Source organism: Aphanomyces astaci (assembly GCF_000520075.1).
Source record: "Aphanomyces astaci strain APO3 unplaced genomic scaffold supercont1.22, whole genome shotgun sequence".
Lineage (NCBI taxonomy): Eukaryota > Oomycota > Saprolegniomycetes > Saprolegniales > Verrucalvaceae > Aphanomyces > Aphanomyces astaci.
In genome coordinates, this window is record NW_009798285.1 from 496,692 (window position 1) to 510,738 (window position 14,047).

A 14,047-nucleotide genomic window follows, 5' to 3' on the forward strand; every position below is an offset into this window, starting at 1 on the left:
ACATTATATCCCACAAAACCTAATAACATTTTTGAGGTAATCAGCAATAACATTGTAGAGGCGTTTCAAAATTCAAAACAAACACAAACCACCTGCCGAACAAATGTCGTCACCAGCGTCGAGGATCGGGCTGACAATTGAGCAGACGAAGACTATAGTGGAATATGGCATGTCAAAGGAATTGAGTTGCGCCAATGGGTTAAGTCAACCATGCCAGTGTGGCTCAACTCCATGGTGGACGTCGAGGGCATACACCCGACACATAAATCCAAGCAGCAACCCCGCACACCAAAGCTAGAAGCCAAACTATTTGTCAAGAAGGGGCACTTTGGCCGTTCTTGCTTTGGCCTTTTTCGCCGAGGTTCGGTCACTTACGGATAATATCCGGTCATCCGGAATTATCCGGTGTTCTCTTTCTGTAGAAACCGGACTGTTTATGCCCAATCATAGGTCAGCTAAACAGTCCGTTAATAATCATCTTTAGTTTTGCCCTCGACCACACAAGTGTTCTTCGTCGTCGTTCCTCCCCAGTGCTACCTCTTTATCGTCCCTCTTGACACTATTTAAATGTTCTAAGACGTGCTTTATTGTAAGCTACTTAGTGTACATATGAGGAAATATAGCCTACCCCTGGGCCAAATTACGAATTTCGATTGGCTGTTGAAAGGGGGCGTTCGCCCTGATCTTCTTGATATTTCACAGTTACAGTGTAATGAAGCGATTTGTCTATAAATACAACAACCACTTAAAATAGTCGCACCCACCTTGAACTGATCAGCAGAAATTTCCGCCAATTAAATGGATGTAGTGTGCCGATACAGCGTTTGATTGGTAGATATCCACCAATTGCATCGATGCATTTGGATGAAACAGCTGGGTTTGCTTTGATTGGCTGAAAATATTTGTTTCGAATCAAAAATACTAATTTTTGCTTTTGTTTCGTTTTTTTTGTTTTAAACATTGGCCACACCAGACAAATGTACATTATATTAAAACACAGACATCTGAGACAAATGTACATTATAATAAAGCACAGAGTAGTATAAAACACATGGGATCAAGGGGAGCATTTATTTAAAGAGGTACACAAATTTCAAGGTGGGTGATTGGCTGACCTTAAAGTGCCCCATGTCTCTTAAATTGGAACTCTACGTTAGGTGTGCCACCGCCTTCTAGTGGCCTCCTTGAGCATGACAACCCCAGACTAACTTTAGTCAGTGTCACGATGTCGGTTATGACGATTGTAGAGCTCGCTACGAGTAACGTTACCAATACAGTATTCTGACTGACGGGTTCATTTTCCATATCAGTACCATTGTGGGTATTGATTGTTTGCTCCAGGTTTTGCCCACGAAAACACACATGCGTTTTACACCGTGTATTTCCCAGCTTTGCTCAGTTCATTCAACTCCCTCGCTGCTCAGCACAGCCACAACAAAAGACAGCAGCAACAGACTTAACAGCAATGGCGGGTCACGACACGTCGACTTCTGCTCCATGCTGGTCCAAAGCAATCACATACAAGGCTGGTCGGGTTTACAGTTGAGCTTTGTAAATGGCGTCATCCGGATATCCACCAGCTGGAGATTACTTCAGTTAACCCCCACTATCAAAGGAATAGGTTTAACATGTTTAACGTATTCACGCGGGTCGTTTACAGTAAGGAACTCATTAAAACGCTTCACGTTATACTCTTGCGCTGAACACATAATGTGGCTGTAGAAGCAGGCGACGCAGCACTCGCACATTTTCTCGATGAGTCCATCGATCAAAAAAGTGGCGGCGGCGTCTCCCGCGCGCCAGGACCAGCTGCGTCACGGTGAAACCGGACCGACCATTCTCACCCCCAAACTACAGTCGCCACATAGCCAGTACCAGCCATCCTCATCCAAAGCGGCGGCGGCGTCCAGTGTAGAGAATGGCGTGCGCGGTTCGTTCGCGTCAACCAACTCGGTTGTGCTACTACAACACGCGCGCACCGAAACGCCTAGTCTTCCCCTGGAACACGACGCCGCAGCCACTGCCAACTCGTCGCATCATTGCTTCGTGCATGCTGCATGGACGTTGGTGTCGTCTGTCGCGATCGGCGCCATCTTCATCAGCGTTGTCGTGCTCGTCGGAAGCGAGGGCGTCCACTTCCTTGCGTCGTTCCTCGTGTCCATCTTGAACTACGAAATGTCCTGGTACAGCTACGCGATCATCCAGACGTTGCTTCGGCCGTTCCAGCTTTACTACGAGATGGACGTGCTAGCGCCGTACCGCGATACCAAGAAGGCCGTGACCGTCGCCGACGCATGGAGCGTGCGCACCGGCATCCCATCCGTCATCATGTCCGTTATCGTGTCCGCTCTGATCATGCTGCTCGCGTCCGGCAGCATCGCGATACTTCAGCTCTACGGGAACTTAGGCCTCAGCACTTCAACGTTCTACCTCGTCATCGCGTACGTTGCGTCCACGTCGTTCGTCGCCGTCGCGTGCGCCATGCAGACGCCGACTCCCATGGATGGCGCGATCCTCCTCCTTCAGCAAGCGTCGTTCAGCATCAACGCGTTCAACACGTACTTCGACTTCCGCGAGGTGGTCGATAACGAGTTGCGTCAGATCATGCTCATCGACGGCGGCTTCTCCATCGCAGTCGCGTTTGTCCCGATAGTGATTCTGCGCATCATCCGGTCCTCCGAAGTCGCGCGCACGGGGCTCACGCTCTTGCTGGACCTGTTTTGCCTCCAGTACATCCCGTCGCTGGTCCTGAAGTTGGAGTCGGTTGTGGACATGCTGCTGCTACTGGATCTTGATATGGATCCGGAGCTGATCATTCCACTCCAGGGAGTGTACGCCATCGTCAGCTGCTTCCTCGTGATGTGGTCGACGGACCTGGTGACGGCGATGCTCCCTGCGCCGCGGCCGTCGTGTTCCGTCAAGCAGTGGATGGTGGTGGTGGCGGGCATCGGCGCGTCGATCCTGTCCAACGTGGTTTTGAAAGTCGCGGTGGCCCCGGCCCACATGCCGCTTCTGAAGTGGTACCACATCGTGCTCATGGTGCTGGGCAGTTGCTTGTGCCATGTCGGAGCCACATTTGCCACGTTGTTGCGGTCCATGGCCAAGGACACGTCGTTGCGCAGCAAGTGGCTCGTGCGTCTGCACTACTTTTTGCTCCTTGGGTTCTTCCTCGCTATGTACAAGCGCGTCGAGTGGTCGGCGACGTACTCGACGACGATCGAGCGCGACATCCGCCAGTTCGAGCGCAAGTGGCAGCGCCTGGACAACGCGTCCTTTGCCGCGCACGAGGACGACGAAACGCAGTTCAGTTTCTTAGCAACGGTCATGCAGTTGTTTGAGAACGTGCACATGTCGTACACGCCCGTGCAGTTGAACGAGTTGTTTGTGCGCTCAACACATGGATTCCTGCTGGAGATCGGCACATGCATCGTGGCGTCCGTGGAGGGCAACGTCACGGGCAAGCACTGCTTTAGTGGATTTGGTTAACCAGAATGCTGGTAGTTAATAGATGATGTACATAACGTTACGATGGAATAGAACACTGCAATCCTCCTGGTGTTAAACATGTGCGACACCGTGGATGGATTGATATGAAGCCACACCGAAGTTGATGTAAAAGTCCAAATTAAAAGCACTTTTTCCGAGACGCTAATTCATCCAATTTAAGGTGCACCATTTTAAGCTTAGTCTTTATATACCCAATTGCATATTTTTTGGGCGGTTAACCTTTGTAGGAATTGATTGGCTAATTCGCGTACACCTTAAATTGGACTTTGACGGCCAATAAGACTCTGCTATTACAAATCAGTTGGTATTTGTCATCGAAATCGAATTTTTAAGTATATAGCCCAATCAGAGCTTAAAATAAATACGTTACGTCGATTCAATGTGTGTTAACAGTAAAATCCAGTGCAGTACAACGTACCAGTAGTAAGTACTACCGTATTCCCCTTGTGGTGAGTACCTATGATTTCTCCGGTTGGACCTGTACCGGTTTGGAACATACTCTGGAGTATCGGCCAATGACGAAAATTTTCATGGTTCAGGTTGGGCTTGTACCTAGTTGTCTCTAATTGGACAGAAATATCCAATCACCATGCGTTAATTATTTTCATCCAATGAAATATAAGTCCTTTGATGAATTTAGACCAATGCCCATGCCTGAATAGGTTTCAAGGTACCGGTTGTGATCAGATTTCACTTACATTTTCATACATACTGTAGTGAAGCGACGGAATGTATGTCGTTTGCCGATGTAGTATCGTGGGAGGCATGGAAACTGCAGGGCTGACCATTTGTTTGCATCGCTCGAGGACGTCACGTGGGGTAGGAGAGAGAGTGCTGTGGTGGGCCAAAGGAGTATCCTCTGTGACGTTTCGAGGGAATGGTTCCATGTTGATTAGAGCTCGTCGTGGTCGTCGTCGTGGTAGGACGTTTCGTGGGCCAGCGCGTACAGGATCTCGTCTTCGAGAGAGTTGAGGTTCACGTTGTGCGCAATGCGCTTCCACGGCTGACCGTCGACGACGAAGAACTTTTCAAAGTTCCACGCGATGTCGCGGCCGTCGTCGACGTTGGATTTTAGCCACGTGTACAGCGGATGGGCGGTCGGTCCGTTCACGTCCACCTTTGTACATGAATGAGTCCCAAGGAGAATGAACAGGCTCGACAGGATCTTCATACCTTGTCAAAGATTTGAAACTCGACGTTGTACGTGGTTGTGGCAAACTGGACAATGTCGTCGTACGTTCCAGGTTCTTGCGCGCCAAATTGGTTGCTCGGGACTGCGATGATTTCAAAGCCGTATTGGTGGTATTCGTCGTAGTATTTCTAACGAGGCAAGCTTCAAGAAGACACACGACGTGCACGTGTTGTAATGTATGTACCTGCAACGCGCGGTAGTTGACGTCAGTGAACCCGCACTCGCTCGCGACGTTGACGACGAGGATCACGGGCGTGTGGTCGTAGTTAGAGAGGGGGTAGTCTTCCCCGTTCGCGGTCTTCAGCGTAAAGTCGTAGATGGACGTCGATGCCGCTACCGCCGCCAGCATCAGCGCCATCGCGAGAGTCCGCACATGCCGTCGCATGATTGTCAGGTTGCGACTTTAGAAATGAAGTTTGACAATATTATTATGGTTGATGACATTGTCCGGATAATTCAACTGTTGCGGATAAACCTTTCCATTTCAATTTATTCTATGCTAGTATCAGTTTACACGATCTTTTGAACCAACTGTACATGTGGCGATGATGGTGTACTATGCGTAGGAACTGCCTTACTCGAGCCCTGTGCCTGTGGACTACTACGGGTTGATGTCGCTCCTCTTGATTGTCGTCGGTCTCGTATTCACGGCGGGCTACTTCACCAAGAGTATCATCGTGGAATATGCATATGCCGCGATGGCGTCGCTGTTTCTAGGCACATTGCGTTCTTCCTTCTCCTCTTGGGTGGAGTGTATGTTTGACGAGGAAGGATCATACTAACATTACGTCCTCTGTTCTCGTTTACTTCGTAATCTCATCCTTAGGCCCCTCTCGACCACCGATGCATCGACGGCGTACTGTACATGTAGGGATGATGCTTCATCGTGGTTACGTTGACCCTGGCATTAAACTATAGTACACCGTCGTGACAAACTTTTGCTTGTACCTACTCATCACATGCATCATTCATGCTCGTCAGTTGGATATGATGTTCCTTACCGTTGTGTGAGCCCGAGCACCATCATCCCATCTTTGATGGCCGTGCAGTACAAATGATTCAGGGCAACATGTTGGGGTACTGGCAAGAGTCGGCAGTCCACACTCGGAGGCGCCTACAACACACACATGGGACTCCCATGACGATGTATGGGTGGGTGAATTGCCTTGTTCAAGATGATGTGGCGCAGGTGCGGCGGCAGGGGGGGCGGCTCCTTGGTATATTCGTCCAAATCTGGAATGAACCGACCGTAGACCGTCGTATCGGTCGCATCAGTCTCGTCCGCCTTGTCCAGATCTACGTCCGCCAACGACGTGAAGTCTGACACGTCCACGTAGTTGTTGATGTTGCCGTCGACGTCTGCCACCGTGGGCTGGTCGGGGGCGAAGCGCCACTCGTCGTCGACAACAAACTTGTACGCGTGTTTCCCGCGCGGGAGGTTGGCGATGTACGTGAAGTCGTTCCCGGATCGATGCATCGGCACATGCGCCGACCATCCGTTGAACGTCCCGGTGATGCACACCTACATTTACGAGGAAGAAGGGGGTGAAAAGAGGAAGGGCATGACGAGTACGAACGTACGTTGCGTCCACCGTGTTCCCATCGAAACACCATGGGAACGATGTCAGGTTGCTTGGTCGCCGAGGACGCAGTGTCGTGGAGGTGGCTGCTGCTGCTTGACGCACCATGCCCACTGGAAGCATCCCCTGCCGCATGCACATACCGAGGGGAATTCGTCGCGTCCATGTCCATATCTGTATCGCTGTTCCGCATCGTGGTCTGGGTCGGACTGCCGTAGTACACACCTTCCGAAGGGTAATGTGCTCCATACGTCGAAGTGCCCGCTCCAGTGTGTCCGATGTCTCCTGTATTCATGGACGTCCCGGACGACGTATGCTTTTGGGACGACTCGTGCATCGTCCCCAAGTCGGTGGGGTGCGAGTCATGCGGCTTGCTCGAAGTACTTCCCATCGCTTCAACACGTCAACTACACCGAGGGAACATCATCATCACGAAGGAAGACGTTTACATCCACGGCGTCCTACACAGAAGGAAGGGCACACCGAAGCAAGGGACGTCGTAGCGGATCCAACGCGAAGGCAACGCAAAAGCCAAATTCCCTTTGCAAAAGAACCTCCTGCATTTGCAAAATCGGCGTTGAATTTCTCAAAACATCCCTAAATACCTTCTTTCCATTAGCTCCTTTTTACTCCTTTTTCAATATATATATAAGGGTGAGTCTGGTAACATTTCAAAATTAATACTTCGAAGTATTTCATTAGTGGTAAAAAGTCGGACAGGATATACAGGAACCAAGTGATCGTTGGACTGTTTGTCCCACTGTCTTGTTCGTTGTAATATTTATTATATACAAAAGCGAAGTCAAAACCAGACGTGAGAAATTAACAGAAGAAGGTCGGACCGAATGTCCTGTATTCATTGATTGGTTAAAAGTGCAATGACCTTGGCAGGTGAACAACATAATGAAGTTTTGCCTGCAACCCGCCAGCTAGCAACGACAATAGACAGATTTCGAAAACGGTGCCGTGGATTTGCCGTGCCCTAACTTTTTACAGCACAGCAAGTCCACGGCAGTAGACTCATCGATTTCGAATGTATCTGCTGTATCCGTTAATTATCCGAACAATTACATCCAGCAGCCATCTCGAAACCTCCGAATGCTGACCGTGATCGAACTCGGCGAGTTCATGCGCCAACGACGCAAGTACCCCTTTCGCCGTCGCATGCGTCTGTTGCGCATCCTCTTGTGTGCTGTTGAGCGACCACTTGTTCCGGAGGGTCGGTTTGACTTCGCCAAACTCACGAACGCTGACTGTGTGTTGAAGTTCCGATTCGACTCGGCCGGGATCATGGCGTTGTGTGAACTTTTGGGTGTCCCCAATGTCCTGTTGACCACCATGGGAGACCGTTGCCTTGGCATTGACGCTCTGTGTATTTTGCTCAATCGAATGTCGTATCCTCGCCGTTTCTACCACATGATGGCGTCGTTTGGTCGCTCACGTGAATCGCTCTGCCGCATTTTCAATTCCCTTGTGGACATGCTGTTCGACCTATGGCAGAACCATTTGTACATCTGTTTGAACATTGTTACTGGCCGTCTACACAACTATGAAGCTGCGATTGCTGCGAAAGGTGCAATGATGTACAACATTTTTGGCTTTATTGACGGCTCGAAACTGGAAACATGCCGAATCTCTCAAAAACACAATCGTACGACGTCCGACGCTCATCAATATGGTGATCTCCAGCGTCTCATCTACAGTGCGCATAAACGTCGTCACTGCCTGAACTTCCAAGCCATCACAGCACCCGACGGTTTGTGTGTTCACTTTTGGGGGCCGATTGAGGGCTCACACCACGACACAACTTTGTTGTGGTAAAGCAAGTTGATGGACTACATGGATCATCATGCAGTGACGTTTGACAATTCTCTTATCTATGGTGACCCTGCATATGGTGTACTTCCGTGAGTGTGCAGCGGCTACAAGGGACCATTGAATGATCCGCGAATGCAAGAATTCAACGCATCAATGAGTCGCGTTCGCCAATCTGTGGAGTGGAGCTTCTGTCAAATGAAGTCGCAGTGGGCATTTGTGACATATAAGATGCAACAAAAAAATTGTTGCAGAGCGTTGGAAAAACAATTTGCCTGGCAATGTTTTTCACAAATTGTCAGACGTGCTATTTCGGTGGAAACCAAACTAGTGTTTACTTCAACTTAAAACCACCAGCTCTCAAGGTGTATTTGGTAAAAGTGTAACATGGAATATACATCTTAGGCCTTATCAATGAAATGTCCAATGATTCGCATCATCTCATCGTTACGGCGGCTCTCGATATCTCGAATTTGCTGGCGCTCCTGTCGCCCAGCTCTCTTTCGGCCCGGTCTTTCTCGCGCTCTTCCATTTCGCGCTCGCACTTGAGCTTCTTGAACGCAAGCCTTTCTTTATCGAGCTCAACTTCCTTGTCTTGAGCTTCTAACTGTAAAATCAATTTCTTCTTGCTGAGGCCGCCGACGTCGGAGCCGTCACTCGACTCCAACGATTTGCGCTTCCCGCGCAGCATGGCTTGCTCCCGAACAAACTTGATACTCGCGGCTTTTTCGTCAGCCTCCGACAGTGGCGTGGCCGCCCTATTTTTCGTCGCAGCGTCATTGTAGAGGGGCACGAGGTCATCGAGGAGGCGGCTCTTGGGGGTCTTGTCTTCGGTGGCGCCTGAAAGCCGGGCCGCCTCATTGTTGTTGGACTTGTGCTGGCGAACGAGGAGAAGGAACCTGTTATGCGCCTTCTTACTGCCTGGCCGAGTGAAGCCGTCCACGTCTTTCAGCGTCGCGGCCATGGTGTCCCATGCTTTGCGCATGTCCTTCCGTTGCAGAAAGGGTCTCATGTTATTGATTTGGGTCAGTAGAATCTTGTCTTCTTCCTCCGTCCACCACTTCTTCTCGTGCACCTCCACTCCTTCGCTACCTTTCTCGGACATGCCGTGGCTGTTGGGATTTACAGAGTACAGGCTGCCGTGAATTTGGACAATTTCACGGCTTGCCACATGAAATTTTACAGGTGCCGTAGACTTTATAAATATTTGGAGTGTTTTTCTGCGGCAAATGCACGGCAAACCACTCCGAAATCTGTCTAATACAGTACAGTACCTTAGAGCCTGGTACTACTGGAGGTGTGGAGCATCCGTCAGGGGGATCCTTCCTCTGGCGAATGCTGGCTGTGGTAGTAGTGATTGCTATGTGGTGGGTGTAGCTGTGGCTGTGGTAGTAGTGGTTGGTTATTACTCCTGGAGGTGTGCATCCGCCAGAGGGAGGATCCCCCTGGCGGATGCTCCACACCACCAGTAGTACCAGGCTCTGGTACTGTACTGTATTGTCGTTGCTAGCTGGGTGTACAAGATCAAGTTGCAGGGCTTGACCAAGAATCAAGGCAATATGTTGTATGAGTGGAAGTTCGCGGTGCAGGAGCTCCAAAACGTTTATAACAGCACGATTGGCACTGGTTTGGGTCGTCCCTACACCTCGGCCACGGCTATAGCTTCATTGCATTTGGCATATAATGGCCAATTTGCCATCATCCTGGTTTCAGTGAACTTGGACGTCAGCTTTGTATGTTCCAAATGAAGATGGTCACATTTGCACGGCTGGCTAGAAAACGTAGACGTAATCCGGGTTTTTATGGCATTCCCGCATATACACCCTACTTAATGGATTGTACGGCACCCATATTTATTGGGCGTTACAGTATTTCTCAAATTTGTGGATGTAGGAGCACAATGAAGTCGGAATTGACAGACTGTGACCCCAAATGATGCAGCAAAAAGTAAAGGCACGATAATTAGGTCGAATTTAAGCCAATCAGAATTGAGTCGGATGAGATGTCCGACTTTATTCGATCACAACACATTTTCTCGCAAAATAGGATTAACCAAAATGCCATCTTCAAAATGGAGGTAAAAGGACATGTTTGGGCGATCATGCAGTGGCATGTCGAACGTCTTTTTGCACCTGGTTGACCTGATCTACGACCGCTATCAGCATATTCTGTTCATGGGCCCCAACCGAATTGCTAGTAGGCAGGATGAGTTCTGCTCAGTCATTTCAAACCGGGGTGCCGAAATCGATAATGTTTGGGGTTTAATCGATGGAACCGTGCGAGGGTGTTGCCGTCCAAGTGGGGGCACTGAACAACGAACCATGAACCATGTACAACGGCCACAAGCGGAAGCATGCGATCAAATTCCAGTCCGTGGTGACGCCGGATGGCCTCATATCACATGGCTTTGGGCCAGGTGAAGGGCGACGCCATGACTTGACGCTTTTGCGCAAGTCGTGCCTTGAAAACGTCATCGCCTCGAATCCAAGGTTTCAGGTGTACATCATCTACAAGGACCCAGCGTATGGCCGTTCGGACCAATTGGTTTCTCCGTTTTCCGGTGGTCGTCTGACAGAGGCGCAAAATCATGTCAATGCGAGTATAAGTCGCGTGCGGGTGAGTATCGAGTGGTCGTACGGGCAAATCCTGCAATATTGGCCAATTGTGGATTTGAAAAAGAAGGTCAAACTAGGTTCCGACCCACGTTGCCGTCCTGCTGACAAACTGTGTTACTTGTGCCCGCCAGCGTATTCGATGCGCGACATTTCACGAAGAAGCTCTACCTCGATGTCCTCCATCCATGCGATGTACGTTTTGGGTGCTCGAGACTGTGTCTCAGCCATTGAGAGTAATGTCAAGTCCATGTTTTACAGGACACCATGAACTTCCACCATCTGAGTTTTGATTGGCTTGAGCGTTTTTGTAATATGGGCTTTAAAATATACGAAATTGACGTGCCATTTCATATACTTGAGGCAAATTCCGAGCGGAATTTGGACACCACGAAGTTCGTAGCAGTGAGTAACCCGAAGTTGGATTCCTGTAATTTCAAAATACAGGATTGCTATGTGTCTAATAATATGGCGTTTTGGACCCCTTCAACGAGTAAATACCACGTGGAATTATTGGATTTGGGTTTAAACTCTTCAAGCAAGACTTGTTTCAATTTTGATCAGATTTGTTGAATTCGACCCCAAAATGGCGTTTTGGGCCTGAATATTGCAATATTTCCGATTACCAGACGCACCCTAAATTACTGATCCAATCCTCAATGTATTTTAATAATAGTATATACTTCGAAGTGATATTATTGATAATAATACTATTAATTTACCAACTAGTACTACTATTATTAATACCATAGTTCCACGTAATAGTACTACGTAGTATTAATAGTAGTAGTATTAATACAGTTCGTCGAAGTGTTTTGAGTACCGGTACTTTGTATATTTCCACGTCTTATTCTCCATAAAATTGTTCTTTCAACCTAACCTTTGTACTACGTATTAATCGTACATGTAGGTGGCATCCGACATCAAACCGACAAATTTGAAGTCGGTGATTGGATAACCGACAAATGGTTGAATTTTGATTGGTCAGTTACTTTTAGACAATCCGATTGGACGATGTAGTTGTCGTGGGAGCAACATATCGTTCACATTGAACATATACAGCTTACTATTTGTTGAAAACACAGTCGGATCGACATAACAATAACCAAGACTTCGACACAGCATATCCCGAAAATAACCATGACCTCGACTCAGCATCCCGAGAACAAAGATAAACAATCAAGGTGAGGAGTTTTGACTAGTACGAGAAGAGAGAAGTAGCTGTTGTGCTTGATGCGTACATCCATAGACAGGCCGTACGAACTTCCACCGACGCACACGGCATGTTCATCTCTGTGAATTCGTAGGAACCCGGTGTTGCCAGAGCCACAACACTGGGGCTCGAAGGAGTTTGTGTTCCGGTGCTTGCGTTAGGCCCTGGTCGGGGAACGTCGACTCCACACCCGTCGATGCTTTTGACAAATCATATGGGATTTTTATCCGGAAAGTGTTAACACCGGACACTGTCGTCACTTTTGTGTTAATGCCTGCCGCCACTTGACAATGGTTGATGATCATGTCGTTGTGTCTTCTGCCATCCTTGCTGTGACTGCTGCATGCTTAGCTGTCACGTCCACCGGCCCCCGCCACGAGAAGTACAACATTCTCACTGTAACTCACATTGAATTTTACTCCATGCTTGGTAATTTGGCGTACGAGCAGTGGTTTTTGTCCAATCTGCGGTGTGGTCAAGTCACGTTTATCCAACTGGTCAGGGTCCTTCGTGCTGAAATGGTGGCCTATAGTTTGCGGGTGTCCCTGCACTCTTTTGAAAAGAAAGTGGCAATTTTCCTGTATTTTTTGGGTTCCACTGGTGGACGATTGCCTCAACAAATTCAGCTAAAAATATGTAAAATAATAATGATGAAATCGAAAATATATATCAAGAAAACAATACCTTTATCCGTGGAAAACAATGACTCCCGGCGAAATCCATCCCTGGATCCCCAGTACTCCAACATGCACGCAAAATGCGCTGGGGCGTTGATAACAACGCCGTTCCCTGTCGGCCTGGGCAGTGAAGGCTTGGTCAAGGCCCACTCCGATCTCATCTTGGTAAACTAAAATTGTAAAAATCAATAAAACTGTAAAAATCAAAAATCAAGTAATAATACATATCAAACATAAATACCTTGTCTTTCACCTGCTTGGCAGAATAGACCCGATTGACATCAATGCTGAGTTCCGAGGCCAGCATTTCGTACGCCTCCTTCTTCTAGTTGTTGTTCTTGGAGTCGAACCGATTGGCGAGTTCGGTTTTGTAGCGAAGAAAGAAGAGTCGTGCCACGCTGTCATCGCACCACGACGCAGACTTCTTCTTGCCCGTGTCGTAGGCACCACCCTTCCGTTGTTTTGGTGGTCCAGCCATCACTGAGTCGTTCTGCTTCCTCTTCGGAGCAACAGGCAAAGCATCGACGCCGTCCATGTTCGAACTTGCAGTGGACATCAACAAAGAGTCGACGGTAGTGTTCTGGCGTCGATGGTTCGTCGACACCACAACACTACCATCGACGCTTTTGCTGTCGTGCCTACCATATGTTCGTCATCCGAATATGGGCCAATGAATAACGAGCACCAAATATTTATCCCACTCTTCATATGCAAAAAGCGTCGACAGGCGTGGAGTCGACGTTCCCCGACCAGGGCCTTAAACAACTGCATTAACGTTAGCAACAAGTTCACTGACCCACCAATTCAATCGGAGTTATGTTGGATACTACATACGACATACTTATCGACCTTAGCAATGAAGTTATACATGTACTCGGGGATATGCGTCGCGGAGACGACACCACTGAAGCTCGCCAACCTGTCGTCCCCGACACCGCGATCATGTTGATGTACTGTACATTCACCAGGCGAGATGGCAGTGTCACATTTGGGATGTGTTGCCGATGGTAAACTCACGAATGATGTAGTAGACTGCAGCACGCTGATCTTGGTGTGTCCACAAAAGAGAGGGGTCGCGTCACCAACTCGAAATTGGTGACGCGAACCAAGAGGACGCCGACCACGCCACGCTCTTCTTTCCATTGTACTGACGCTCACGTATCTTCGTCATGGCATCTTTAAGATGTACCATTTCTAGATTCCTCAATGGAAATTAAAGCCATTGCAACGTCCCTGGAGGTGACAGGACTTCTGTACCCACGCCTGCATGGGACACACCAAGAGCTGTAGTCAGGCCGCTTGTAGCCTCTGCACGCAATAAACGTGACACCCGGAGCCACACCGTGTCCTCACGGTTCATATCCTGACAAGGTGAGGACATGAACCGTGAGGAAGGGTTCGAATCTATGTTGCACTCTCTGCACGCAATATTCGTGTGTCCAGCATTAGTA

At 48.8% G+C, this 14,047-nt stretch overlaps 7 protein-coding genes across 10 annotated transcripts; 3 read left to right on the forward strand and 4 right to left on the reverse strand.

The window, feature by feature from the left end:
* Positions 1-1,696: 1,696 nt before the first annotated feature.
* On the forward strand, positions 1,697-3,747 carry H257_09289 (hypothetical protein). Its single transcript, XM_009835460.1, has one exon. It carries the CDS (start codon positions 1,756-1,758, stop codon positions 3,484-3,486), a length of 1,731 nt encoding a protein of 576 aa, XP_009833762.1. The 5' UTR covers positions 1,697-1,755; the 3' UTR covers positions 3,487-3,747.
* Positions 3,733-5,101, reverse strand: H257_09290 (hypothetical protein). 3 transcript variants are annotated; one of them, XM_009835461.1, is made up of 5 exons: positions 4,884-5,099; positions 4,681-4,827; positions 4,206-4,624; positions 4,060-4,069; positions 3,796-3,964 (listed from the first exon to the last, which is right to left on the reverse strand). In XM_009835461.1, the coding sequence occupies exons 1-3, from the start codon at positions 5,082-5,084 to the stop codon at positions 4,400-4,402; spliced, it is 573 nt and encodes a 190-aa protein (XP_009833763.1). In that variant the 5' UTR covers positions 5,085-5,099; the 3' UTR covers positions 3,796-3,964; positions 4,060-4,069; positions 4,206-4,399. The 3 variants fall into 3 exon arrangements, with proteins under 3 accessions (XP_009833765.1, XP_009833763.1, XP_009833764.1); XM_009835463.1 differs by having other exon boundaries at positions 3,733-4,069; positions 4,884-5,101; XM_009835462.1 differs by lacking the exons at positions 3,796-3,964; positions 4,060-4,069 and having other exon boundaries at positions 4,087-4,624; positions 4,884-5,101.
* Positions 5,102-5,195: 94 nt separating this feature from the next.
* On the forward strand, positions 5,196-5,481 carry H257_09291 (hypothetical protein; the record flags this gene model as incomplete). Its single annotated transcript, XM_009835464.1, has 2 exons — positions 5,196-5,201; positions 5,266-5,481. 2 exons carry the CDS (start codon positions 5,196-5,198, stop codon positions 5,479-5,481), a joined length of 222 nt encoding a protein of 73 aa, XP_009833766.1.
* On the reverse strand, positions 5,437-6,830 carry H257_09292. 2 transcript variants are annotated; one of them, XM_009835465.1, is made up of 6 exons: positions 6,745-6,830; positions 6,505-6,686; positions 6,281-6,453; positions 5,865-6,221; positions 5,701-5,813; positions 5,437-5,647 (listed from the first exon to the last, which is right to left on the reverse strand). In XM_009835465.1, the coding sequence occupies exons 2-6, from the start codon at positions 6,668-6,670 to the stop codon at positions 5,590-5,592; spliced, it is 867 nt and encodes a 288-aa protein (XP_009833767.1). In that variant the 5' UTR covers positions 6,671-6,686; positions 6,745-6,830; the 3' UTR covers positions 5,437-5,589. The 2 variants fall into 2 exon arrangements, with proteins under 2 accessions (XP_009833767.1, XP_009833768.1); XM_009835466.1 differs by having other exon boundaries at positions 6,281-6,686.
* A 1,700-nt stretch (positions 6,831-8,530) lies between these two features.
* H257_09293 (hypothetical protein) lies at positions 8,531-9,199 on the reverse strand (the record flags this gene model as incomplete). Its single annotated transcript, XM_009835467.1, has 1 exon — positions 8,531-9,199. The coding sequence occupies one exon, from the start codon at positions 9,197-9,199 to the stop codon at positions 8,531-8,533; it is 669 nt and encodes a 222-aa protein (XP_009833769.1).
* Positions 9,200-10,422: 1,223 nt separating this feature from the next.
* H257_09294 (hypothetical protein) lies at positions 10,423-12,080 on the forward strand (the record flags this gene model as incomplete). The annotated part of the gene is made up of 2 exons (XM_009835468.1): positions 10,423-10,901; positions 12,014-12,080. 2 exons carry the CDS (start codon positions 10,423-10,425, stop codon positions 12,078-12,080), a joined length of 546 nt encoding a protein of 181 aa, XP_009833770.1.
* Positions 12,081-12,921: 841 nt separating this feature from the next.
* Positions 12,922-13,131, reverse strand: H257_09295 (hypothetical protein; the record flags this gene model as incomplete). Its single annotated transcript, XM_009835469.1, has 1 exon — positions 12,922-13,131. One exon carries the CDS (start codon positions 13,129-13,131, stop codon positions 12,922-12,924), a length of 210 nt encoding a protein of 69 aa, XP_009833771.1.
* Between the last annotated feature and the right edge of the window lie 916 nt (positions 13,132-14,047).

Bases quoted from the DNA above. Each gene is read 5' to 3' on its own strand.
- H257_09289 (XM_009835460.1), top strand. From the start codon at position 1,756: ATGAGTCCATCGATCAAAAAAGTGGCGGCGGCGTCTCCCGCGCGCCAG.
- H257_09290 (XM_009835463.1), bottom strand. From the start codon at position 5,084: ATGCGACGGCATGTGCGGACTCTCGCGATGGCGCTGATGCTGGCGGCG. The intron at 4,828-4,883 runs GTACATACATTA...TTGCCTCGTTAG, and splicing joins TCAACTACCGCGCGTTGCAG to AAATACTACGACGAATACCA. The intron at 4,625-4,680 runs GTATGAAGATCC...TCATGTACAAAG, and splicing joins AGTTTCAAATCTTTGACAAG to GTGGACGTGAACGGACCGAC.
- H257_09292 (XM_009835466.1), bottom strand. From the start codon at position 6,670: ATGGGAAGTACTTCGAGCAAGCCGCATGACTCGCACCCCACCGACTTG. The intron at 5,814-5,864 runs GCAATTCACCCA...TGTGTGTTGTAG, and splicing joins GCCACATCATCTTGAACAAG to GCGCCTCCGAGTGTGGACTG. The intron at 5,648-5,700 runs GTAAGGAACATC...TGTGATGAGTAG, and splicing joins GTGCTCGGGCTCACACAACG to GTACAAGCAAAAGTTTGTCA.